At 42.5% G+C, this 25,077-nt stretch overlaps 2 protein-coding genes across 2 annotated transcripts in view; both read right to left on the reverse strand.

Moving 5' to 3' along the window:
* Nucleotides 1-25,077, reverse strand: part of LOC112432436 (protein NLRC3) — a 3,307,575-nt gene that overhangs the window by 100,691 nt on the left and 3,181,807 nt on the right. The gene's annotated exons all lie outside the window — the stretch shown is intronic.
* LOC112430604 (zinc finger CCHC domain-containing protein 18-like) lies at nucleotides 16,408-19,606 on the reverse strand. The gene is made up of 2 exons (XM_076881146.1): nucleotides 19,086-19,606; nucleotides 16,408-18,599 (listed from the first exon to the last, which is right to left on the reverse strand). The coding sequence occupies exon 2, from the start codon at nucleotides 18,085-18,087 to the stop codon at nucleotides 16,408-16,410; it is 1,680 nt and encodes a 559-aa protein (XP_076737261.1). The 5' UTR covers nucleotides 18,088-18,599; nucleotides 19,086-19,606.

Here is a 25,077-nt window from a genome sequence, read left to right on the forward strand (position 1 = left end):
GGACCTCAGGAGTGAGAAGAGATGAACCCAGCCACACTGGATTATGGGGTGTTGGTGAGCTCATTATTCTAATGAGCTCATCAGGGGGAATTATTAGATTATAATATTATTTTATGCCATGTTAGACCCCTAATTAAAGATGGTGAATTATTATGTAGTTTTAGTTGGCATTATTCTCCTGAATTAGAAGAAGCTGATAACTATTGCATTAGTTAAACTGATTTGCATTACATTAAACTGCTGACTTGTTGTGAATGAATGATATTGTTTTATGATGCATTATACTGCTGAGTTATAAGAAATACTGTTCGCAGAAAGTAATTGTCTTATTTGTCTGATTAGAAGAGAACAGAATATACTGGAGTTTTCTGCCCCATCTCAGCAGGAGCAGATAGACGGGAAGCCAAGGTCGTAGCTTAGGCGCCGTGTGAGAGAAAGCATGTGAATGTTTAGGCTTTTTATGATAAGGTGGAGGCACCAGAGGCTATAAGAGTTTGAGCAATGCTCCACCATTTTGAGATCTGAGGCTGTCTGCATCAGTGTCCATCTCCCACGCGTGTGTTCATTAAAATCATCGTTTGACTCAACCCGACCGGACCAGTGTTGTTATTGTGGTTTTTCTCTTGTCTCCATCCCCAATATTTTGAACCATAACACACGCTATTTTAGTTTAAAATACTTATAATGTTATGATAAATGGTAGTTTTGTTGTTACTTTTACAATATTATCCATCCTTCAGTTTCAGCGAACATGACAGTTAGCAGTGTAATAATTCCTCTGTGATAAAGAAAAATTAGCTTGTTTTCTTTTTGTGTGGGAGCTCGCACAGTGTTTCAACTTTACAGCCTTTTAATATGAAAGTCCTGTCAGTACACTTCCTTTTTACATCATTTCACACTTGCCCCGTGAAGGGCAACAGTCTGACGTCTGCTTAGCCAGGAAAGCTTCAGCTTGTTTCTTTCCGCACATCTTCCTCTTCACTGTCGGTGGCTCATAGACATGTTAACAAGCATGGACGTATCAAAACTTTGCTTGATTTTGCTGTTACCACTATCTGTGTCCCATGATGCTGAAGGTAATACAAGGAAACTATTTTCATTATGCATTATTAATATTTTTAAATTTATAACCTCCTTGCTTTTAGTTTAAACTAAACACATTATTATGGGATTAAAAAGATGGTTTAACATTCACAAAATATAGAAACTAAAGTCCTCTCTGACACAGGCTGAATCTTGTATTTACCGTATTTTGCTGCCCCTGTTTACAGAGACTGTTGTGAAGACAGTCAGGAGAGAACACGATGTCACTCGGATTTGCAACAAGGAAAGTCAGACTACTATTGTTTTGATTATCTGTAAGATCAAAAGACAGAGGGACACAGGAGGAGAGTGTCATCTGCTGTATCGACACGGAGAGAACGTTACTCAGGAATGTGACCCCAGGTTCTCAATAACAAAAGAAAATCAGACTGCCTTTCTGGAGCTGACCAGTTTAACACCAGCTGATAGTGGGAACTTCACCTGTGAGTGTACAAACACTGAAGGGACATATATTGTCCATATCAGTGTCACTGTGGAAGGTAAATGCATTTTGGTTTCTTTATCTGACACAGTTATTCAGCACTGTGTTAGCATTGTATTGACCTGCTTATGTGTTTTTTATTCTTGTAATTTGTTCATTTCTTTTCTTCTTATTTTCACTTACAGCAGTTTAAATACTCTCACTGACTCATTTATCAGGTACATCTTTGAACCGAGTTGGACCACCTTCAGCCATCAAACATGTCTTCATTTTTTGTGGCACAACAAGGCGCTAAAAACATTCCTCAAAGATTCTCAAGACATATTGAAATTACATCATCACACAGTTGCTGCAGATTCGTCAGCTGCTCTTACTTGAAGCAAACTTTCCGTTCCACCACATCCCAAAGGTGCTCTGCTGGATTGAGATCTGGTGACTGCGCAGGCCGTACATGATTTGAGCGCCGTGACATGGTGTGGTATCCTGCTGGAAGCAGCCATCAGACGATGGGTATTTTTTGGGCATAAAGACATGAATGTGGTCAGCAACAACCTTCAGGCAGGCTGTGGTGTTTAAATGATGCTCAGTGGTTACTACAGGGTCCAAAGTTTGCAAAGAAAATCCTTCACAGAGCATTACACCACCAGCAGTCTGAACTGTTAGAAATCAACTCATCGGGCAAGGCATCGTTTTTTTAGTCTTCTGTTGTCCAGACTTGCAAACTGTAGCCTCAGCTTGCTGTTGTTAGAGGACAGCAGTGATATCCAGTGTGGTCCGCTCTGCCTCAAGGTTTGATGTGTAAACAGCATTTTTACCCAGAGAATCACAGCTCACTGGATATTTTCTATTTTTCAGACCATTGTCTGTGAACAGAGATGATTGTGTGGGAAAATCCCAGCAGATCAGCAGTTTGTGAAGCACTGGGACCAGTAACATGTGCCATGTTGCTCTGTTTGAGCATTGATTTGCTGACATTTTATTATTTTATTAACCTTTATTTAACCAGGAAGATGAAGCTGACATGTGATTGACAAATGAAATGAACACTGAAATATTTGTGTTACACCCTGAACAAGTATACCTCATAAAGTGGCCAGTGAATGTATATAAGCAGCTGGACCAATTTCAGTTCATAGTAATATTCAGAAAAGATGCAAAAGAAGAAGAAGAAGACAAAAGAAAAGAGCACAGTGACAATATTTAAAGCTCTGTGGTTATAAAACTGGGGTTTCATTACTTCACTCAGAGTTTCAGTAGACGTAAACTGTGTTTGATTTGTGTTTTGATTTCCAGGAAATGAAAGTAAATGATTTTACTGACAAATGCATCTTTTCAATGATTTAGACACAAACGAGGCGCACACTTCAGCAGACAAATCTTTTTCCGTTTATCTGCCCGGTGTTGTGATCATCTTTATAACTGGAGTTATCGTGGGATTTATCTACTGGAGGAAAAGTAATGGGTGAGACTATTTTTGCTGCAGTAATTCAAAGATGATATAGATGTAGAGAAAGTAAAAGGAAACATCACATTTCAATAAATGAGAATTCGGTGTATGTTAAACATCATGTCTAGAATGAACACTTTTTATCCTTCCAAAAATAATTATCATTATTAAGAGAGAAGATAATATAAATGTAGATGTTCTTACTTGATTTTTCTCTGTTTGAATGTGAATAGTCTTACACTAATGCTGACATCCTTTCTTATCAACGTGGCTGCTTAAGGTCAGGAACATCTGGAGTGTCTGTACCTGAAAATCCCAACGGTTTGGTGAGCAATTTATTGCTACGATCTACAGCAGCTAGTTAAAAGTTTGCAGAAATGTAGTTTTTACCATCAGGGCCTTATGAGCCTATACTGGTGTTTTTAAAAGTTATGTTTGACTTTATGACTTTCTGTGTCGTTTCTGGGATGCTTAGAACTCATATTGCACTGCTGGAAATAGTTTATTTTGATGATTAATTTTGCATTATAATATTTATTTTTGTTTTTCCTGCATTATATAAAAATTGGTGTATTTCAGAAATAAAACTATGAAGACACTCAAAATAAATTTCCTGTGGTGGGAAACTATGTTGTGCAACTATTTTGTATTTACAGTTTTGAGAGATAAGCCTCTTAAATTTCTCTAACTAGAAATATATGTTAAAAAACAAAAACGATTTTCAATTTTTTGGTAGTTTATTGCATTTTTTTGCAATTTATGTAATTACTGTGCACTTAATGCAGACATATTATTAGAATTTGGGCTATAATGGTTGTATTGATGTATATCAACTTGAAATGCTCCCAAAAATGGCACTACAGCATGTAAAAATATAATATGAGCTCTGGCGGACTTGGTAAAACATGTACATTTATGTTTTAGGATGTTACTTATATAGATAATTACAGATTAGTGTTATAATACTATTAGTGCCAACTTCAGTGTCCTTTATTTTGTGAAGAAGCTCTTACAGAAATGAGCAGAAACATTAAATAATCCAGGCAACAGATGGAGAGATTTAAAGATCAATAGAGTGTGTGGGTAGACCGGGTTGAACTTGATTAATACCTAAAATATTTCACTTTTCTAAAGGATGACGATGAGCCAGATCAGCCCTATACAAACCTTCAGCAGCCATCGAGTGATTCCTACCAGACTATCATCTCAGTGAACCATCAACACGACAACAAGACACGCTCAGCAAGAAGCACAGGAACTGTGGGAGTGGATAATAAAGCTCTATGAAACATTTTAAAGTATATAAAACTTTAGGTGACATACTAATATAATAATATTCATATATTATAATAAACGTCCATCTTTTCACACTGGATAGTTGTTTCCCAGTAATGGAGACCATTCAGTCATAATACTCCAACTCAGGCTCTCAGATTTAATACAATACAAACACAATAAACTGTGGCAAACATGACTCTTTGTATCAGACTAGTTTTGTTTTTGAACAAACATCTCATCATAATTTGAACACAATGTCCATCCAGATAAACAGAGAGATCAGTCTGGCTTAAACAATGTTGGTGGTTCACCTTCTACTGTCCTTCCACTTTTATGCACTTCTATTTTAGACATAGTAAAAGTTTCAGTGTAGACACAAGAGGTGAAATAAGGAGGGTGCAAGTCTTCCTGCTTTCACTATAGTCTACCTCACACTGTCCAATCACAACTTTGGTGTTATTTCATCAGTGAAATGTTTGAATGATGCAATTGTAACTCTAATGTAATGAAAAGATAAACATGTTTTCCACTTTAATATAACAGGTTAATGCAAATTTTGTGACTTTTCATGTTTTCAAAATGAAGTTTTTTTGTGTGTGTGTGGCAACATTCAACAGACGATGGAGATTCTTCTGGCATGAAGTTCATGGCTACAGTTCCCATCATTTCTGCTGCTGCTTCACTCATCAGTGTGGCTGTGATAACCTGTGGTTACAGCCTGAGGAGAAATCCTCGCAGGTGAAAACTTTTACTGACGCACTTAAACTCATGAAATGACCCTTTGAAATCACTTGAGCACATTACTGCATACAGCAGCCACTGTGGTGTTCAAAGTATCTCATAGGTTCTTTTCAAACACCACACATTAGTTGTAGACATAGCTAGTCTTGTTTTTGAGGTATTTTTCACCCCATGACCTCTGATGTTTTTATCCTAACAGAGAAAACAGATCAGGTCTAACTAACTTAACAGGATCTGAAACTCGCCAGATGTTTGTCAGTTTTCCATAGTTCTGTTTTACACTTAATTGTGCCGAGGCTGCAGTGCATTATGTCTGTGTTTTAAGCTGCACTTTAATTAAATGTAAATGACAGTGTAAATTGTTGTTTAGGACAAAGAGGACCGCTACATGAGCCTTCATCAGCAAAACATCGATGTCTACCAAACTATCTCCTCCGGTCGCCTTCATCATGATGCTGAGGCCGCTGCATGTCACAGTCATGTACAATAATAATCAGAGATGGAGTTTTTATCCTGACTACGTGATCTATAAAACTATGATGCTAGACATGCTATCTATAAAAGACACTGACATTTTAACTTGCCAGCATCATGTGTACTGTTAGTTTGTTTTGCACTGAAAAAAGAGAAAAATATTAACGTCCAGTAAAACTTGTAATTATGTTGTGAATGAATTGCCTTAATTCATGGCTTTTAACACCATTTAATTTCTGTTTTTTATCTGGTTTGAACGTTGAAAATCCTGCCACTTGGCTCTGTGGCCTCTGCCACCATTATGGTTTTTGCTATACTGGTCCACTTGATAGTCATATTTGATGATGATTTTACTTTATTTTGAGTCATTAGAATCAGAACGGGGGTCAGGAAAGAAGAAAAAAGATAAGCTGGGGAGAAAGTTAACAGAAGAAGAGGGAAAAATAGAGAAGAAGAGAAATAGATGGAGAGGAAGAGAGAAAAAATACTGAAAATCTATTTCATCATCTGCTGAAAAACACAAGGAAAAACCAACACAGTGGGGAACCCACAGCAACAACCAATAATATGCAGTAAGTAGGCTAGTAAGTAGTAGTAAATAATAGATATTAAATGTTACTGAGCAGCAAATGGGCCCAGAGGGCCGAGACCTGAGGGCACCCCACCCGCAGCACAGGCCCAACAGAGCCAGGGGGCCGGGCCCCACCGAGCAGCCGCCCAGAGTGAGCCACTAAACACAGAGAACCACTAATGCACTGTGGGTGGGGGCACCAGCTACTGGCAGGAAGTGTGGTGGGGGGAAATAATACGTGACTATTTTTATGTGGAGTGGAATTAAACTGCCATAGAATATGCTTGTGGTGGATTTGACTCAACACAAGCGTATTGTCAAAGTGTTCTTTGGCATGCATCGAGACAGTTTCTCAGATACTGAAGTGACTTGAGCAGAGCCAGTTAAAGCCTACTGTGCTTGAGTGGGCAGCTCAAGTTTCCACGTGGAAGGTTTAGTGAGACAAAGACAGGAAGTTAAAGCTGCTGACTAATAATCTGCAGGTTCCTGATTTGAGTCTCTGTTAAGAGGATGGTGTCTCTGAGATAATTGCTTTTGTGCATCGATAAATAAACAGGGAAATAAATGAATAGAAAAAAGCATCCGAGCGGATGTGCACCGACGGTGTGCCCACTGGTCTTAAAGTGCCTTTGCGCCCCTTACCATTTATGGAGGTCCCATTTGGGCACATTGGCATGGACCTATAGTGTACATGGATGTTGCTTTGTATTAGTTCTGGTATATTATACAACACAATAACATGATGCAGTGCTGCTGTGCACCATTTCTGCAAAGAGTGTGGTGCAAGCAAGGAAGATAAGATAACTCTTGCACAGTCATACCTAGTGCAATAATACAACAAAACTGGAAACTGTCCCACCATAACACAATCATTTAGATACAATATTGGACTTTGTTTACATGTAACTGCACAAATAGAATTTAGAAATGTAATTATTGACAAGAGTGAACAACCACTTATAATGTAATCTACAGCTGTGACCAAACAGCTAGATAGAGAATCAGAAGTGTTGTGTTTTCTACAAAGTTTGCTGTTTCAGTGAGAGTCATATGTCATATCATTTCAAACAGTGGCGATCCAGAAATGTTGTACAAACGAGTAAGACTAACTATAGACTTTAGCCAAAGTTGTTAAGTTAGCTAAAGAGTTGGGATTGTGTGTAAGGCATAAATAAACCTAAAATGCAATGTTTTGGACGTTCTTTGGCACATTTCCCTACTGTAGGGGTCTCTGCAAGCATACGGGGCTCTGAGAGGGAACAAGATGACAACGAGGAATTCTACTGGAAACAGTCGATCATGTCTGTCAAAGCTGAATTCAGGGCAAACTAGGCTAAATTAGTGTTTTTAGCTAACAGCTACAGTAAGCATAAAAGTGACTGTTGGGCTATTATTTGTTAACAGGGGCGATTTAAGCCCATTTTTGGGGTGCTTTGGTTCATTTTTGGGGTGCTTTGGTTCATTTTTGGGGTGCTTTGGTTCATTTTTGGGGTGCTTCAGCACTTACTTACTTTTTTTTGACAATATTTCCTGTTTGTGTGACACACTACTAAAAATATAAAAGGCAGAACTTGGTTGAGAGGTAACATTTTAACAACAAAAGTATCCATAATATTTTTTAATATTTTGTAATAATTTATTTGTAATAATTTATTCTGTTTCAGGAGTGTTTTTATGCATCTGTATTATATTATACAAACACATTAAAAGTGAATCTCTGTCCAAAATATGCACTCAGTTTACTTCTTACTCACTGTGAGCATCATTCATTATTCTCCTCCAGTAATTAAGGTTAGGATATGTATTTTTTTTATTCCAATCCATTCTTCTTTGGCAGCATTTAAATAACCTTGATCAGAATTGATGGTTTTGTTACAGACTTTTCAAAAAAGTGTTTTGCTTTTCTTTCACAAATGTGGGATTAAATTGTTAAAAAGTACAAAACAGTGATGTCATGTTTTGTGACGAGGACCCAGGCACAGAGAGACTTGATGGATTTAAGAATCTTTTGATTTAATAAAGAAATTTGCAGACTTGCACAGAGATGGTAAAATTATGATGACTGATAAAGGAGGCGAAGACAACATGAGGACAGGGAGGATGCAGGGACCGACAGAGACGGGGAAGAAGTCTCATTGTGACCAGTAAAGTGTATCTTGGCTGGCTGGGCAGCTCTCTGGGTGCTCAGCCCCCCGAAGCTCTGATCCTAGAATCCTCCCTGAATTGTGTTAATACAGTATGTCAACATGAAAGCATAACTGTACAGGGTGGGCCAGTTATATGGATACACCGTAATAACATAGGAATGGTTGGTGATGTTAAAGTCCTGTTTGTGGCACATTAGTATATGTGAGGGGGCAAACTCCTCAAGTTCGGTGGTGACCATGGTGACCATTTAGAAGTCGGCCATCTGATACCAAATGATACCAAACAAGGCAAAGTAAATAATTTTTAAAAGTGAATGTAGAGGAAACATCAAAAGTTGTCACGGCTGGGGCAGCAGTCGTGTGGTGGAGTGAATGAGGACCAAGATGCAGACGGCGGTGGAGATGCGAGTGGAGATTTATTTACAGTGAAAATAACAAAGGTGAGGGAAGAAGTGAACATCAACCTAAACTGGGAAGAACTAACAGACAAAGCAGAAAACATGAGGGCAGCAGGGAAACACAGAGATGACACGAAGAAGGAAGAGAGACGTGGAGAAACACCGATGGACACGGAGACTTTTCACCTGTTCCTTTTGTTTGAAGTGGCCGAACTTGGCCACAGTAGGACGTGGTCTCCCGGTCGCAGCCCGCATGGGGCCGATGCGATGCACTCTATCAAAGGCGATGTTCTTCACCGTGTCCTCCAGCAGCTTCAGGTGGGTTTTGATGAAGGTTTTGCACTCTGAGCCTTCTTCATCACAAGATCCTGGAAGCACTGATCAATGTAATCTTGGAGAGCCTCTAAACTCTCCCCGTTGTTCTCCAGGGTGTTGGAGATGATTTAGACAAATATTGTTAGTTAGAAGACAATTGATAAGTGTATTTGGTAATACTGAAGCTTAAAGGAATTTGTTCAATTCTAAACTACCATTCGCTTTAATTTTCCGCCAAAATCTCCGCGTCTGACGTCAGTTACAACATGAGTCGCTTACCTCTGTCACTCTGAAGTCACATTGAGTTTTCCTCACTGACTGTTTCAGACAGGATTATGGGAGCAACACAAAAAGCAGCTTCAGCTGGAAACACACAGTTTAGTGGCTTTGCTGCTCGCTTTAAGTCACAATAAACAGGAAACTCATTGTGTCTCATGTCAGAATCACTCATATACAGGAAAGGAAGAGGCGGAGCTTATTTCCTGCAGGGAGAGGTTAGCAGTCTGTGTCTTTCTCATTTCTGACTCCTAAAGAGCTGAAAAACACAGGCTGTTATTGGCTGGCTGACACTGGGATTAATGTCCTTGAAGCCAGCAGTCTTTAATGTCCAGGTTCAGAACGGGCAGGTGAAAAACAGTCCTTTATGTCCTCTGATGTTCAATAAACTGTCCTGATTACTGAGGGAGCAGAGAAAGTGTCTCCATCACTCACCACAGCTGGATGCTCTGAAATCCTGGAATCCAGCTGTGGAGAGGAGCGCCGGCGGCGTGGACGCAATTTAGTAATCAGGGAACGGGAGACAGGAGGGAAACACAGCTGGGACCAATTACACACACGAGACAGGAAACAGTAACACAGGACTGTCAAAGTAAAACAGGAAATATAACACAGAGTCCAAAGTAAGGAGACGTGGGACACAGTGAAGACACAGAAACAGAAACCAGAACTATAATCACAAAACAAACTCAGAAACATAAAGAGTGAATCAGCTGATTCAGTGTTTGTGACAAAAACATGGATCCTGGTTAATAACTTTTATTTGTTTGTTTCTGTATTATTTTGTGTATCGTTCTTATGAGCTGTTGTTTTGTCAGTGAAATATTATTTCATTGTTTTAAGCGTTTTGTTGACTTTGAAGTGCTTAAGTTGATATTTTTGAACATTTAATTTGTTCGATTATTGTCGAGTCGATAAAACTGTCAAACGCACAGCTGCTTCCAGCATGGCCGGAGGAGAGGTGGCCGAGCAGACGCACAACACACACAGCTCACAGGTTTGCATTTCTAGATATTGCAGATGTAACCAACTTTAAGGTATAAAGGTGAATTACAGCGCAATAATTACTTGGGCTCGTAATAAGACCCTGGCCAGAATCAGAAGACACCAAATTCGTATGGAGCCAAAGTATTGAGCAGCAATAATGACCTGGACACAATGTTAACTTTTGAGTAGCCACTCTTGTATTGTTACAAAGTATAACAGGTATTTGTCCAATTTGTACAGATAAAGTATAAAATAAAATAAATAGTGTGCACACTCAACAAAATAAAAGTACTCGTTGGGGCCCTTTAAGAATTTAGAGTTAAGCTGGCGATAGCCAACTTCAAAGGTCCTTGTGAATGTAACTGGAATGTATGAGTGTGTGGTGTGTATCTTCTTTGGGGTAGATCGTCCTCAAAGTGGTTGGCTCGCCATCTATCACAACCAGAATATCGTCCTGGTCCTTGGACTTTTCCGTCCTCTCCAAAAAACCTGACCTATAATCCAGGTCATAAAATGTACATTCTAATCAGTCTGTTTCAGATGCATTGTTTAAGGTTAAAATACAAATCAAAATATTGCATCACCTCATATTCATTGCATCACATCTTAAATCTTATCAAATCTCACAGTTCTGTTGTACAACATTCAATTTTCAAGCATATCAAATATGAGAACTAAACATCTAAGTTGCTCAAATATTTCTCTATTCATGTAAACATTAATTAAACAATACTTATGGTAAGTAACCATTGACACTCAAAATACAATACACCATAACAAATTCAGAACTATGTGCAAATAAGCAACAAAATATACATATGAGTTCAGTTCAGAGGCATTAAAGCAGTGTGCTTAATTTCTCCACACTATAGGCCTATTCGTGAGAGAGAAATGCACTAAAAATTACCCTCTAGATTACTTTAAACTCACAGTGAACTGACAAAATTTAGCTTTAGAGCAGCTAAGAACATGTTGCTCACCGTTGCTCTGTTTCACAAAAGCCCAACACACACTGGCGTTGGAATTGCAGCAGCTCTCCGGATGAAAGGTGAGTGGTTAGCCTGTGAGACACCGAGCTAGCATTAGCATGATCGCGACGGTAAGTCTCTACAAGTTTTTTCCATCAGAATAACACTCGTCTTACCGACGTTGCCTCTCTCCTTCATCCAGCCACTCGACTCCGGACTTCCAGCAGGTAAGTAGGCTGGTTTTCCTTCCTCTCAATCCTGAGTTTTCCTCTCTTTTGTCCGTGGATTTCTCGGTTTGAGTAGTAGATGCCTCCACTCCTCTTGCTGAGATGAGAAAAAACCCGGGAGCACCATGCACCTCCACCTCACTTCCTGGCTGACAGGGTCAATGCGGCCTGGGTAGGCTCTGATTGGTTGCTGAGCTAGGTGCCCTCACGTGGGGTGAACTGAGAGGTGCATTCAATGGTCATAGGAAATACGACGCTTGTTGATGTGGACAGTTAATATAAAGAGAATAAGTATGATATTTTTCATCTGGGCTACACCCTCCCCTCCTGAACTCATGCACGTCCCTGTGCATGGTAGACAGTTAAATGATGATTATTTGACGGGTCAAGGAAGAGGGCGAAGCAGGCTCTTCACCATCACTGATGACATCGGCCCAAGCTGAAGACAGTCCTTGCAAGAATGATTTTGCTGCAGTGATCAGAGGATTGCCTAGCTCCGTATAGTCAAGCCGTCGTGGCGGACGACGGTTTCTCTCAGATCTCCTTACAGAATCATTTGTATCCATGTTTTCCCTTGTATCCACTGGGACTATCTCCTCCACTCTCTCCTCAGAATTCGCACCTCTGGTGCCAGCCTCCTGAAATGGAAGTTGCCTTTCTTGGATGTCTGGGTCATCAACAGGTGAGTCAGTTTCAGTTAAGGTTATTTCATCCACTTGTTCGGTCGGTGTGACTCCATTGGTAGATAAGTATTCAGTATCATCTGTAGTACTGTTAGGCATATCAGGTATGTTGCCAAAATCAGATTGGCTGTCAAAAACAGGTGGGTTGTCAATATCAGGAACATTTACAGGACTCTCACTCACTGTGTGGACAGGGGAACTCAACCAAACAGGAATGAGCAAATCATCTTCTTCGTCTGAGGAGTTCTCTTCCTCTAGCGCTGGATTTGCACGGGTTCTTGGCCTGCGTGACACTGGCTTCTGTACATGCTCACTGCTTTCCTCCACAGGTAGGTAGCCACATGGTAGCAACAGATCCCGGTGTAGTGTTCTTAGGGGACCATCTCTGTTTTCAGGCTTAACTGTATATACTGGGAGGTTGCCTGCCCTTCTCACCACTACATGCACAGTGTGTTCCCACTTGTCTGAAATCTTATGTTTGCCCCGGATACGGACATTCCTGACCAATACCCGATCTCCAGCTTCCAAGTCTGATGCAGTTACATGTCTGTCAAACCTCATTTTGTTCTTGTGAGCCATCTTTGCAGCCTTGTCCATAGCTAACTTGTAGCTTTCTTTGAGACGTGACTTGAGTTTTTGCACATATTCAGAGTGAGATGAGTGTTGTTCCTCTTGCACTGGCAGGTTGAATGCAAGGTCAACTGGCAACCGAGGTTGGCGTCCGAACATCAGTTCGTACGGGGAGAAACCAGTCACTTCATTCCTGGTGCAGTTATAAGCGTGGACCAGGGGTCTTACATGGTCACGCCAACAGGACTTATCTTGATCACGGAGAGTTCCCAACATATCAAGCAAGGTACGATTAAATCGTTCCACAGGATTGCCCCTAGGATGGTATGGGGTTGTCCTCACCTTGTGGATACCAGCCACCTGACAGAGCTCCTTGATTGTGCGGGACTCGAAATCTGGACCCTGGTCACTATGCAATTTTTCTGGGATGCCATAGTGTACCATAAAGTTCTCCCACAGACACCTTGCCACTGTGCGGGCCTTTTGATTAGGTGTTGGGATAGCAACTGCAAATTTAGTGAAGTGGTCCGTGATCACCAATATATCTTTGGTTCCACTCCTGTCAGCTTCCAGGGACAAGAAGTCCATGCACAAGAGTTCAAGAGGTCGTGTCGTATTAATGTTGACCAAGGGGGCCGCTCTTTCAGGCTGTGCCTTCCTCCGCACGCACCTGCCACACGTCTTCACTTTCCTTTCCACGTCCAAAGCCATCCTTGGCCAATAAAATCTTGACCTTACAAGGTCCAGTGTACGGTCGACTCCCATGTGACCCATATGGTCATGCAGGCTGGTGAGAACTGTGTTGCGAAGCTCAGCTGGAAGTACAAGCTGGTAGGTTTTCTGGGACCTCTCTTGGCGTCGCCGGTACAAGACATTGTTGCGGAGCTCAAGACGGTTAAGCTCTCGGAGGAGCAGTGGAAGCTCAGGGAACTGTGTGCGCACGGTTGGAGGTGGTGTGTCCCCATATTCGATCTGAGAAATAACATGCTTTATACACTGATCGGCTCTTTGCTCGTCTGCCAGCTCTGCCTCAGTTAGATGGGGAATGGTTGGCAGACCTCCAAACTGTTCCTCTTGCCCATAGCTATCAGGTACAGCACTAGGAGACACAGCAAGCACCTCCACCAAGGCAACACAATCTGCATCTGCCTCTCTTTCATTGTCAGGACTGACGCTGTAGGTGAACTGCCTCTCACAGATTGCTTTCACCACAGACTGATTTACAGCATTGATGTTGTCTGGATCACAAAGGTGATCTTGAGTGAACTGTTGTATGCGTTCAATCTCTTTTTGTGATTTCAGGTCGTCCGCTAGCCCTCCGTGTGGTCTGCGTGATAATCCATCCGCATCTCCATTCTGCTTCCCTGGACGATAGAGGAGTTTGAAAGAGAATGTGGACAGTGCTGCTAGCCACCTATAGCTAGTTGCGTCAAGTTTTGCTGAAGTCAGAATGTAAGTCAGCGGATTACTATCCGTTACAACAGTGAAGTGGTTGCCGTAGAGATAGTCGCTGAACTTTTCTGTAACTGACCACTTGAGCGCCAGAAACTCCAACTTGTGCGCTGGATAGCGATTTTCGCTCCGTGACAGCCCTCTACTTGCATAGCCTATGACTCTAAGTTGTCCCTCTTGCTCCTGATACAATACAGCACCAAGCCCGGTGGTACTGGCGTCGGTGTGCAGTATATAGGGTTTCTGGGGGTCAGCGAAGGCAAGTACAGGGGCAGTGGTGAGACTTTGGATGACTGACTCGAAGGCTTCCTGGCAAGCTGGCGTCCAGCGACCTCCGAAAGGGTCTTTTGGGTCATGGTACTGATGTGCACTTTGTCTTGCGTTTACTTTTGATTTCTTGTGGCTAGGTGGGTACCCTGAAGTTAAGTTGTGGAGAGGTTTCACAATGCTGGAATACCCCTTAACGAACCTTCTATAATACCCAGCAAAACCAAGGAACGACTTTAACTCTCGCAGGGTCTGTGGGACAGGCCATGTTTTAAGGGCCGAAATCTTCTCAGGGTCAGTCCGAACTCCATTTCTGGAGACCACATGTCCCAGATAACGGACTGAAGTCTGGAAGAAGACACATTTCTCTGGTGACAGCTTTAACCCAAACTCTTTTAGACGAGTGAGCACTTTCATGAGTCTTTCTTCGTGTTCCTCAAGGGTTCGGGAGAATACTATCACGTCATCAAGAAAGACCAATGCATCCTTCAAATGCATATCCCCCATGCACCGCTCCATTAACCGCTGGAACGTGCTGGGGGCGTTCGTTACACCCTGAGGCATTCTGTTGAACTCCCAGAAGCCGAGAGGGCACACAAAGGCCGTCTTCGGTTTGTCTGCTTCTTCGACCTCGATCTGGTAGTACCCTGATTTTAGATCAAGAACAGAGAACCACTGTGAACCATTGAGGGCTGAGAATGTGTCCTCTAGCTTCGGAAGGCTGTACGCATCTTTTATAGTCTGAAGGTTTAGACGCCTATAATCGATGCACAACCGGACTTGGCCGTTCTTTTTCCGGACTACCACTATGGGTGACGCAAATGGGGACTCTGACTCTCTAATAACTCCTGCATCAAGGAGTTCCTGAATGTGCTTCCGGACAGCCTCAATGTCCCGTGGGTGGATTGGCCGGGCACGTAGTTTGAAAGGCGTGCCATCCGAAAGTTTTATATGATGTCGCACCTGGTCCGTCCGGCCAAAATCCAGGTCGTGCTGTGCAAACACCTCAGGCATGCCGCTGAGCTGCTGAGTGATGCGCTGTTTCCATTCCAATGGAACTGGGGAGTCACCAAAATTGAAGGTTATGGTGGGCTCTTGGAAAGACGGAGTGTCTGGAGTTCTCTGGGATAGTTCTGACTGTTTGGTCTTGTTGTGTTCCTTTAATAGGATGGTCTGATAAGCACTAACCTCTGCAATAGTACACTTGGCAGGGATGACAATGTCGTGGTCAGACTCGTTGCTTATAACAACTGGCAACTTGTGGGGCCGCCGCTGGGGAAAGTCCACCAGACCGGCTTTAAGTAGCAGGCCACCGGGCAAGGGGGACGATGATGGGTACTCAATTACAACTGATTTTTCATCCTGAAGGCCCTCGCCAAGGGCGACTCCCTCCACCACTACAGTTGAACCAGCTGGAATGACTTGAGGCATCTTGCCAAGTAGCTTCACTACCCCCTGATGGGTGTCACTTGTCTGCTTCCGTCTCAACTCAATGATTTTGAAGACTACTTTGTAGCCATGTGGGAGGGGTTGACGATTGGCTAAGTCAGTCTCTGAGTAGATGTCGAACAGTACATCTAGGGTGTTTGTGCCTATGAGCATGAGGGATTGTGAAGTGTCAGGGACGATTAAAGCAAGTGTGTTTACATCTACTGGAACACCTATAAAGTCCTTTGGAAAAGTTATGGTCATTTCTATATAGCCAAAGTAAGGCACTAGCTGGCCATTAGCACCTTCCACTTCTAAGAGGTCATGTAGTGGCTTGATCTTTTGCTCTGAAAGGTGCTGCTGGTAAAATGACTCAGGAACAGTGGTAACTTGGGAGCCTGAGTCAAGAAGACAGTTGACTTCTTCACCTCTCACAGTCACTTGAGCTGTACTTCTGGTACCAATCAACTGTTTAGGGAGTTGGAAAGATTGGTTCTGCTCTGAATGGTTTAAGCCAGAACATGTTTGTGCTTTGACAGTCTTTGCTGGGGTACTTACTTTGTTAACCTCAGCTGTGATTTTGTCACCATTGTTTACGTCTGAGGGACGTTGTTGACTCTCCTCAGCTCCTGTTTGTCCCACAACAGGAACTGTTAGATGTTTAAAGGTGAATCTGTACAATCTCGCGCTTCCCACTGGCGTTGTTTCTCCTCCAACTGCTTCTTTTTTTCTGCTACTAGGTTGGGGTTAGCGGGGTCAACACAGCATGGAGCGATATGTCCATCTTCACCGCAGTTGAAACAATACCAGGGCTTGGGTCTGCCCCTTTGCCTCTTTGAAGTCTGTCTTTGCATACGTCCATCTACACCATGTGGCTTTGACATCTTACTCTGCGGCTTCCCTGCAGGGTCCTTGCTGTTTGCAAACTTTGTTTTTTTCTGTGACATGAATGTAGTTAGTTGACTTTGCAGACTCGCCACCTGCTTTCGCAGATCCTCAATAGCAGCAATGCTACTCCCATGTTTCTCCTCTGGTTCACAAACATGTGCACCCTGGAACTGTAACTGAGTTCTCTGCTTTGTGGTGCCAATGTGTTTTCTCATACGGTTAGTTTTTGCTTGCTGTCGATCTTCCTCAGAGCGAATCATTAACAACAGGTCTGAGAATTGGGGTGGGCTGCTCTTCTTTTGCTCAAGTTGCAGGGCGCTGAGTAGGTCGTTGTCCCAACATCCCCTGCAGAACTGTTTAAGTAGATATTTGTCCACTTCTTCACATGCGACTCCCCCCCTCTTCGTGGCTCTGTTTAATGCTAGCTGTAGCCGGTGAAGGTAAGTGGATGACTTCTCACCTGGATCTTGAAGGGTGTTCAGGAATTGAGCGAAAAGTTCCTCACCATCTTCTACAGTGCCAAAGGCTGAATCTAGAAGCTGCAAATAAGTCACAGGTGGTGACTCAGGCCGCAAACTCTTAACTATATCAGCTGCTGGTGGGAGCAGGCTCTCATGGATCTTTCTGGATATTTGCAGGGGGGACATGCTGGGATCATTTTGGAGCAGTTCAATTTGTGTGCGCCATGTGTCATAATCAGTTTCATTGTTAGGTCTGGGAACCTTACCGGAGAAGGAACGGAGTCTCACCTGGGACTGGATGTGTGGGACAAGATCTTGCCTTCGTACGATATGCTCTACCACAACCTTCTGAATGTCAGGTGGGTTCAAGTCACTTACTGAGAGGGACGCTGCTCTCCTTCCATTAGTGAGGGGAACATCATCAGTGGCACCAGTATCACTTGGTGTAACATCTGAATGTGAGGTGTGACACTGTCGCTCTTTAGAAGCGGGCGGAGATACAACAGTGGTCTCGACATACGTGGGAGAAGGTTCTTCAGTGGTAGGTCGCATGGCTTCAACATCCTCCCCAATCTGACACATCATCTCCTTCAGCACCTCACCGTAGTCTTTGCCACTCAGCTTGGCTAGTTCCTTGAGTTCCGCCAAGTAGGTTTTTGTAACATTACTCCCAACCGTGGTAGTGTACATGCTACTGAGTGTTTTAATTTCATAGACAACGCTGGGATCAGCTTGTGCTGTGTATGTGTATGGTAAACGAGGTTCTAAACCTTCTAAGGCTGAACTGCTAGAGTATTCTACGATCAGGTTTTGGTAGAAGTTGGACAGTGAATCATCAACAAAAAGGACTCTTGTGATTTTACCATACTGTTTCAGAAAGTCAATGACCTGTTCATCTTTCTCAGATACCTGTGTTATCCCAGCGACAACAACCGCATTAGGTATTTTGACACCAGACTTTTGTATGAAATCCATGCTGGTCATTGCCTCAATATTGATGCTCAAATCAATTGGCTCCTGGCTGGCTCGCCACTTCTGTAACCAACTTTAAGGTATAAAGGTGAATTACAGCGCAATAATTACTTGGGCTCGTAATAAGACCCTGGCCAGAATCAGAAGACACCAAATTCGTATGGAGCCAAAGTATTGAGCAGCAATAATGACCTGGACACAATGTTAACTTTTGAGTAGCCACTCTTGTATTGTTACAAAGTATAACAGGTATTTGTCCAATTTGTACAGATAAAGTATAAAATAAAATAAATAGTGTGCACACTCAACAAAATAAAAGTACTCGTTGGGGCCCTTTAAGAATTTAGAGTTAAGCTGGCGATAGCCAACTTCAAAGGTCCTTGTGAATGTAACTGGAATGTATGAGTGTGTGGTGTGTATCTTCTTTGGGGTAGATCGTCCTCAAAGTGGTTGGCTCGCCATCTATCACAACCAGAATATCGTCCTGGTCCTTGGACTTTTCCGTCCTCTCCAAAAAACCTGACCTATAATCCAGGTCATAAAATGTACATTCTAATCAGTCTGTTTCAGATGCATTGTTTAAGGTTAAAATACAAATCAAAATATTGCATCACCTCATATTCATTGCATCACATCTTAAATCTTATCAAATCTCACAGTTCTGTTGTACAACATTCAATTTTCAAGCATATCAAATATGAGAACTAAACATCTAAGTTGCTCAAATATTTCTCTATTCATGTAAACATTAATTAAACAATACTTATGGTAAGTAACCATTGACACTCAAAATACAATACACCATAACAAATTCAGAACTATGTGCAAATAAGCAACAAAATATACATATGAGTTCAGTTCAGAGGCATTAAAGCAGTGTGCTTAATTTCTCCACACTATAGGCCTATTCGTGAGAGAGAAATGCACTAAAAATTACCCTCTAGATTACTTTAAACTCACAGTGAACTGACAAAATTTAGCTTTAGAGCAGCTAAGAACATGTTGCTCACCGTTGCTCTGTTTCACAAAAGCCCAACACACACTGGCGTTGGAATTGCAGCAGCTCTCCGGATGAAAGGTGAGTGGTTAGCCTGTGAGACACCGAGCTAGCATTAGCATGATCGCGACGGTAAGTCTCTACAAGTTTTTTCCATCAGAATAACACTCGTCTTACCGACGTTGCCTCTCTCCTTCATCCAGCCACTCGACTCCGGACTTCCAGCAGGTAAGTAGGCTGGTTTTCCTTCCTCTCAATCCTGAGTTTTCCTCTCTTTTGTCCGTGGATTTCTCGGTTTGAGTAGTAGATGCCTCCACTCCTCTTGCTGAGATGAGAAAAAACCCGGGAGCACCATGCACCTCCACCTCACTTCCTGGCTGACAGGGTCAATGCGGCCTGGGTAGGCTCTGATTGGTTGCTGAGCTAGGTGCCCTCACGTGGGGTGAACTGAGAGGTGCATTCAATGGTCATAGGAAATACGACGCTTGTTGATGTGGACAGTTAATATAAAGAGAATAAGTATGATATTTTTCATCTGGGCTACACAGATGTTGCAGAAATTGAGAGTAAAGAACTCAGAGATCCAGCGCTGTCTCCTGCCCCTTATTTATACACCACAACACAACGACAGGCGTAACTCACACAAACGGGTAACATGAGGCTCAGATGCTTTGGACGTGTTCACATATACTGGACACAGAATGATGAAGATGGAGCTGCAGGAAGGAGGAAAAGAGGAAAAACACAGAAAAGATTCACAGATGTGGTGAAAAAGGACACGACAGCTTCTGTTTGTTAGTTTGGTTTTTCTTTATTTGGTAAAGATTCAGAAATAAAGAGAAGATCACATGTTTGAATATTATATTAACGTTCTGTAATTACAACAAGTTGTAAAATCTTTCCAGAGTGAGACAGAGACTGTGCAGAGACTGTAGAAGGACAGAGCAGCAGCAGAGCAGTCCAGATACACTGATGATCCTCTGTCAGATCCAGAGGGACACACAGGGCTGATGCTGGACTCTACATTGTGTCTGACAGTGGAGCTGTTCTCAGAGCAGTTCACTCTGCAGCACTGACAGTCATCTGCACTTCATTCCTCTGTCAGTCACTGCTGGATGAAGCTCTCCTCTCCACCTCCCAGTAACATGGCCCAGTCAGAGCGTCTCTACACACAAGCTGCTGCTGCTTCAACCTCTCTGGATCATCAGGACACAGCTGCTCCTCTCTCAGCACACACACCGTCCTGTTTACCATCATCACCTCCACCTGCAGAGAGAAGGAGGAAGAGCAGAGGAGATAAACGAGTGTTTCCAGAGACTCTTCATCAGCTGTCAGTCAGTGATGCAGCACATCCAGTATAAAGAGCAGCAGGGACGTCAGTGCTGGGACTGTACTAGGACTCATTGTTGCTTCACTTTTTCTAATCTTTGGATTTTTATTGAAGTTGCTGAAAATGTTTTTCCCTCCTAGTTTGAGTTTGGACTTTCATTCATTAGAAGAACCTTGGTGTGTCCACTCTGAGCTCTGTAGGAACCCCAACAACAAGCCCAACAATCCAGATGGACGGTTCCAGCTGTTAACTGGAGGAATTCCATCCAAACATCTGCTCTCACTAAATTCTTCCTCACCTACAGACTGTGTTCTTCACTGCTTTAAACTTGGAAATCAATGCAGTCATTGGTCTGCGTGCTGCTTTGTTCAGAGAGCTGATTGGCTGTTGACAGTGTTTGATCAGAGCGTGTCAGCCGTTACTATGGTGACCATAAAGGTGAGAAACAGGAAGTGTTTGTGTCCAATCCTGAAGCCTGTCACCGTTCTCCTCTCACAGCTTCACTGAGAAGCTGCAGCTTTACAGGAAACACTGGATCTTTGTTTCATACTGACTGTGTTTAGTACAATACTGCTGACAGCACCACCCACTCACTCCATCACTCTACTGACCTCAGAGTCTCCAGTCTGTAGTCTGGACTCTGCTGAAGATCAGACAGCTGCTTCACATCTGGATCCTTCAGGTTGTTGTATCTCAGGTCCAGCTCTCTCAGATGGGAGGGGTTGGACTTCAGTGCTGCTGCCAGATAATCACAGCTGATCTCTGACAAACCACAGCTCCACAATCTGTATAAAGAATGAAAGATGTAAGTTTATTAGACAAAGTGCTTGAAATCATTCAGTGTTTCATCATCTGTTCAGAGCTGAAGAAGGTTCAGAATGTAGAAGTTTAGAAAATGGAAACTCCAAACAGCTGAAGCCAACAGGAAGCAGCTTCAAACAGGAAACTGTGCAGAGTTTCAGACTATATGTCCTGATGCAGCCAGTTGGATTTTGGAGATTTGAATCTCTGTTCTGTGACTAAGTCCTTGAATCATTTCTTCCAGTTGGTCCAACAAGACAGACTAAGTATTGGACATGTGTTGTGGCTCCATCAGGGGAGCTTCTAAATGTGATGTGATGGCCCCTCTGGGTCTGTCAGGTCACAGCACTGAAGAGAGCTCAAACTGGGCACACAGTTGTTCCAGTCTGGACCAAAGACTCTATACTGGGACTGAGGGACTGCTTTGACTGCACCCACTGGGACTTTTGAAAGGCTCATGTTCTCACTTAGATCATCGATTTCTACTGACATTTCTTTCTGGGAAAAATGGGGATTACTTTGCAAACAGGAAGTATTTTCCCCAATAAGCAGCCCTGGATTAGTAAATCACTCCAACATGTTCTCAGGCAGAAGAAGCTGTCTTGTTATGAGGGAGAGAAGAAAAAGATTGAGGCACAGAAACCTGTTGAAAGAGAGATAAAGCAGCTAAAATCAGGTGTAAAAGTAAAGCAGAGGATGAGCTGAATAAAGGACACTCAAGGCTGGCTTGGAAAGGAATGAAGTCCATGGTGGGGATGCAGAACAAGGAGCAAAGATGAATGTGATGCTGAATCAGCAGAAGACTTGGACTCATTTGATTCCAGCTTTGATATCATTGATTTCAATGAAGAGCTTTGTGATTGTAGCAAAGGGCTGGTAGCTCTGAGAGTCCCACTGATGAGGTGTTTGTGTGGAAATCTCTTAGTGGGACCAAAGAGAGAAAAAGCCCTGGTCCTGATGCTGTGGGAGGGAAATGATTGAAGTGTGCTGTGAGGAACTGACTGGGAGATTTTCACACATTTTCCAGTCCTCCTTGGAACAACAGGAAGTTCCCAGCATATGGAAACAAAGGTTAAGTGTCCTATGGCACTCAGTGATGATGGTGCTGTGGCCCCACCACCTCCACCTCTTTGTAAAGGAACTAACTGTAATCTGAAGCTTCAAATGGAACTAAGACTTCCTCCACTAGGTGGCAGTGTCTGATGAGAAAGTGTTAGTGGAGCTGGCCTGGAGTCAGAAACAGGAAGATGCAGGATTTGGGCTGAAATGGGCAAAAGTGGTTAGCACTAGTGCCTTAGAGCAAGAAGGTTGTAGGTTGAAGCTTGTTGGTCAGCTGGGCCTTTCTGTGGAGGTTGGATGTTCTCCCACAGTCCAATGAAATGCTGCTTAGGTTCATTGGTGCTTCTACATTGGCTGTAGGTGTGGATGTGAGGGAGTGCTTCTCTGTCGCTCTCTGTTGGCCCTGTGATGGACTGCTCACCTGTGCAGGTGGACCACGCCTCTTGCCCTATGACAGCTAGGGCACAGGCTGCAGCCCTGTGAGCCTAAGCTGAATAAACAGTTAGCAAAAATGATCCATAGATGGCCTGAAATCCCCCAGTTAGCAGTTTGGTAGATAGCTATGACATGCTAATCCCATCCAGCAGCTGTATTCTACCTGTAAGCTGATCCCTGCTGAGCCAAAGCACTTTTTCATATACAAATTACAACCTTTAATAGAAACCTATTGGTCAGCATCTTATTAGCCTGCTGTTAGCTTCATTCCACAGAAAACTGAGAGAAACTAACAGAGTTGATAAAGAATAAAGAGAAATGTGCTGATTTAAAGCCTTTGAAGTGCTTCAGATGATCTCTGTCCACTTCTGTCCACTCATTCATTCATGTAAGCTTTCTAATGCAGCTTTGATCTTCACAGTCTGCTTGATGAAACTCATTCTAACCCTGAATGTCAGAGTGTTCCTCCTTCTCTTTCCCATCATTCATGCTGGCAGTGGAGGAGATTTGGATGTTGGACTGTGTTTTGGATGATGTGTGTATGTTTGTGTTGGACTGCTGTCTGTAAAGCAAACGCACATTTTGCTTTGGATTTCAGTGTCAGACAGACTTTAAGGTGCAATGAAGAGTTTGAGAGTTTCACAGTGAATTTTCCAGTGGAGGATTTTTCTTCTTCTTTGAAGGTTTGAAATGTGAACATTGTTCTGCTGCAGTCAATGGACTAAACCAGAGAAGAAGAAAACAGACTTTACCATGAAGATCCTCAGTGTGGATCAGTATAATATCAGCCTGATGTCTGCAGTTTAGTGTCAGCACAACTTTCACATCATATTCATCTCAGCACAACTAAAACATGCTGACTGACCCCAGAGTTTCAAGTTTACATCCTGGACTCTCCAGGAAACCACACAGATGCTTCACTCCTGGATCCTGCAAGTTGTTGTTGTAGAACAGGTCCAGCTCTCTCAGATGGGAGGGGTTGGACTTCAGTGCTGCTGCCAGATAATCACAGCTGATCTCTGACAAACCACAGCCCCTCAATCTGTATAAAGAATGAAAGATGTAAGTTTATTAGACAAAGTGCTTGAAATCATTCAGTGTTTCATCATCTGTTCAGAGCTGAAGAAGGTTCAGAATGTAGAAGTTTAGAAAATGGAAACTCCAAACAGCTGAAGCCAACAGGAAGCAGCTTCAAACAAACACAACAAGAGAAAAAACTCTGAATGTTTCACATTAAAGTCGTACATTTCTCATAAAAACAGGACAAAGACTTGAAAAAGTCGTGTTTTTCCTTCCAGGAACCACATGGCTTCACTTTTAAAGGTGAAGTGTGACAGAAATGGACATATTTGAAGTCCAACACCTTTTTCCAGTCACATTATTAAAGCAGACAAACTACAAGCTCATTTTCATTCCAACAAGTCATCTTCTGACCTGGACTAACAACACTGGTCTCTATGTGCCGCTGGCTGTGAGACCAGTGCTCAGGGAGCGTCTACAAAGTGCAACACTGAAAGAACATCACACACTCATTTGCTTCCAGCACTTTCACACAAACATCTACTGTCATTATTGTCACCAAACTCTGTGGATCCTTTATTGCAAATTCAAATGGGATCAAATGGTCAGACAAAAGAGGGTTATGAGGAAATATGATGAAATGTTGTGTATTAGCAGCAAGTTATTGAATCTTTTTCCTCAGAAACCAAACAAAATGATTGACAAACATGTTTTTACAAACTCAGTGTTGGACTTGGATCAGCAGGATAAGCTGATGTTTAAAGGCATTTGAGTCTCGCTGTATGAGAGTCCAGTTATTACTCAATATTTATGGATGATGTTCTTTCAGTGTTGCACTTTGTTTGGCACAAAATGAAATTATTTGGCCTCTCAGATGCTTTTAGAGATTCCCAAATGACTGATGATGACATCTCTGGGGTCTGATTGATAGAAAAAAATCTCTTTGAGACCTTTTGTAACTGACAAACTCTTCATCTGCTAACAACACTGAGTTGAATCTCCATGGCTGATAGTTGGAGCAGGCATCAGGAATACACATTGAAAAAACAAGAGGAGAAATCACCAGAGTCTTATAATCACATTCTGTAACTAAAGGGAGACGTTTTTCTATACAAATATATGTTTTATGGACATTAGAAAAAAAGAGTATTGACGTGAAGCAGGATTATGAAATCTCCATACATCAGCCAGCCCATAATTATCAAGAAAGCTCTGAATGACGCATGCTGAGTTTGGACTAAGTGTACTTTTGTGTGAACTGTGGTCCATAGCAGATAATGAGCAGTTTAGGTCTCCCTCAAAGATGATATTGTGTGATGACATATTGGGGAGCCGCGCAAAGACATTAGTGAAAAATCTG

This window comes from Maylandia zebra, unplaced genomic scaffold (genome assembly GCF_041146795.1).
Source record: "Maylandia zebra isolate NMK-2024a unplaced genomic scaffold, Mzebra_GT3a scaffold03, whole genome shotgun sequence".
NCBI lineage: Eukaryota > Metazoa > Chordata > Actinopteri > Cichliformes > Cichlidae > Maylandia > Maylandia zebra.

Coding starts and splice junctions, on each gene's coding strand:
- LOC112430604 (XM_076881146.1), bottom strand. CDS start 18,087: ATGACCAGCATGGATTTCATACAAAAGTCTGGTGTCAAAATACCTAAT.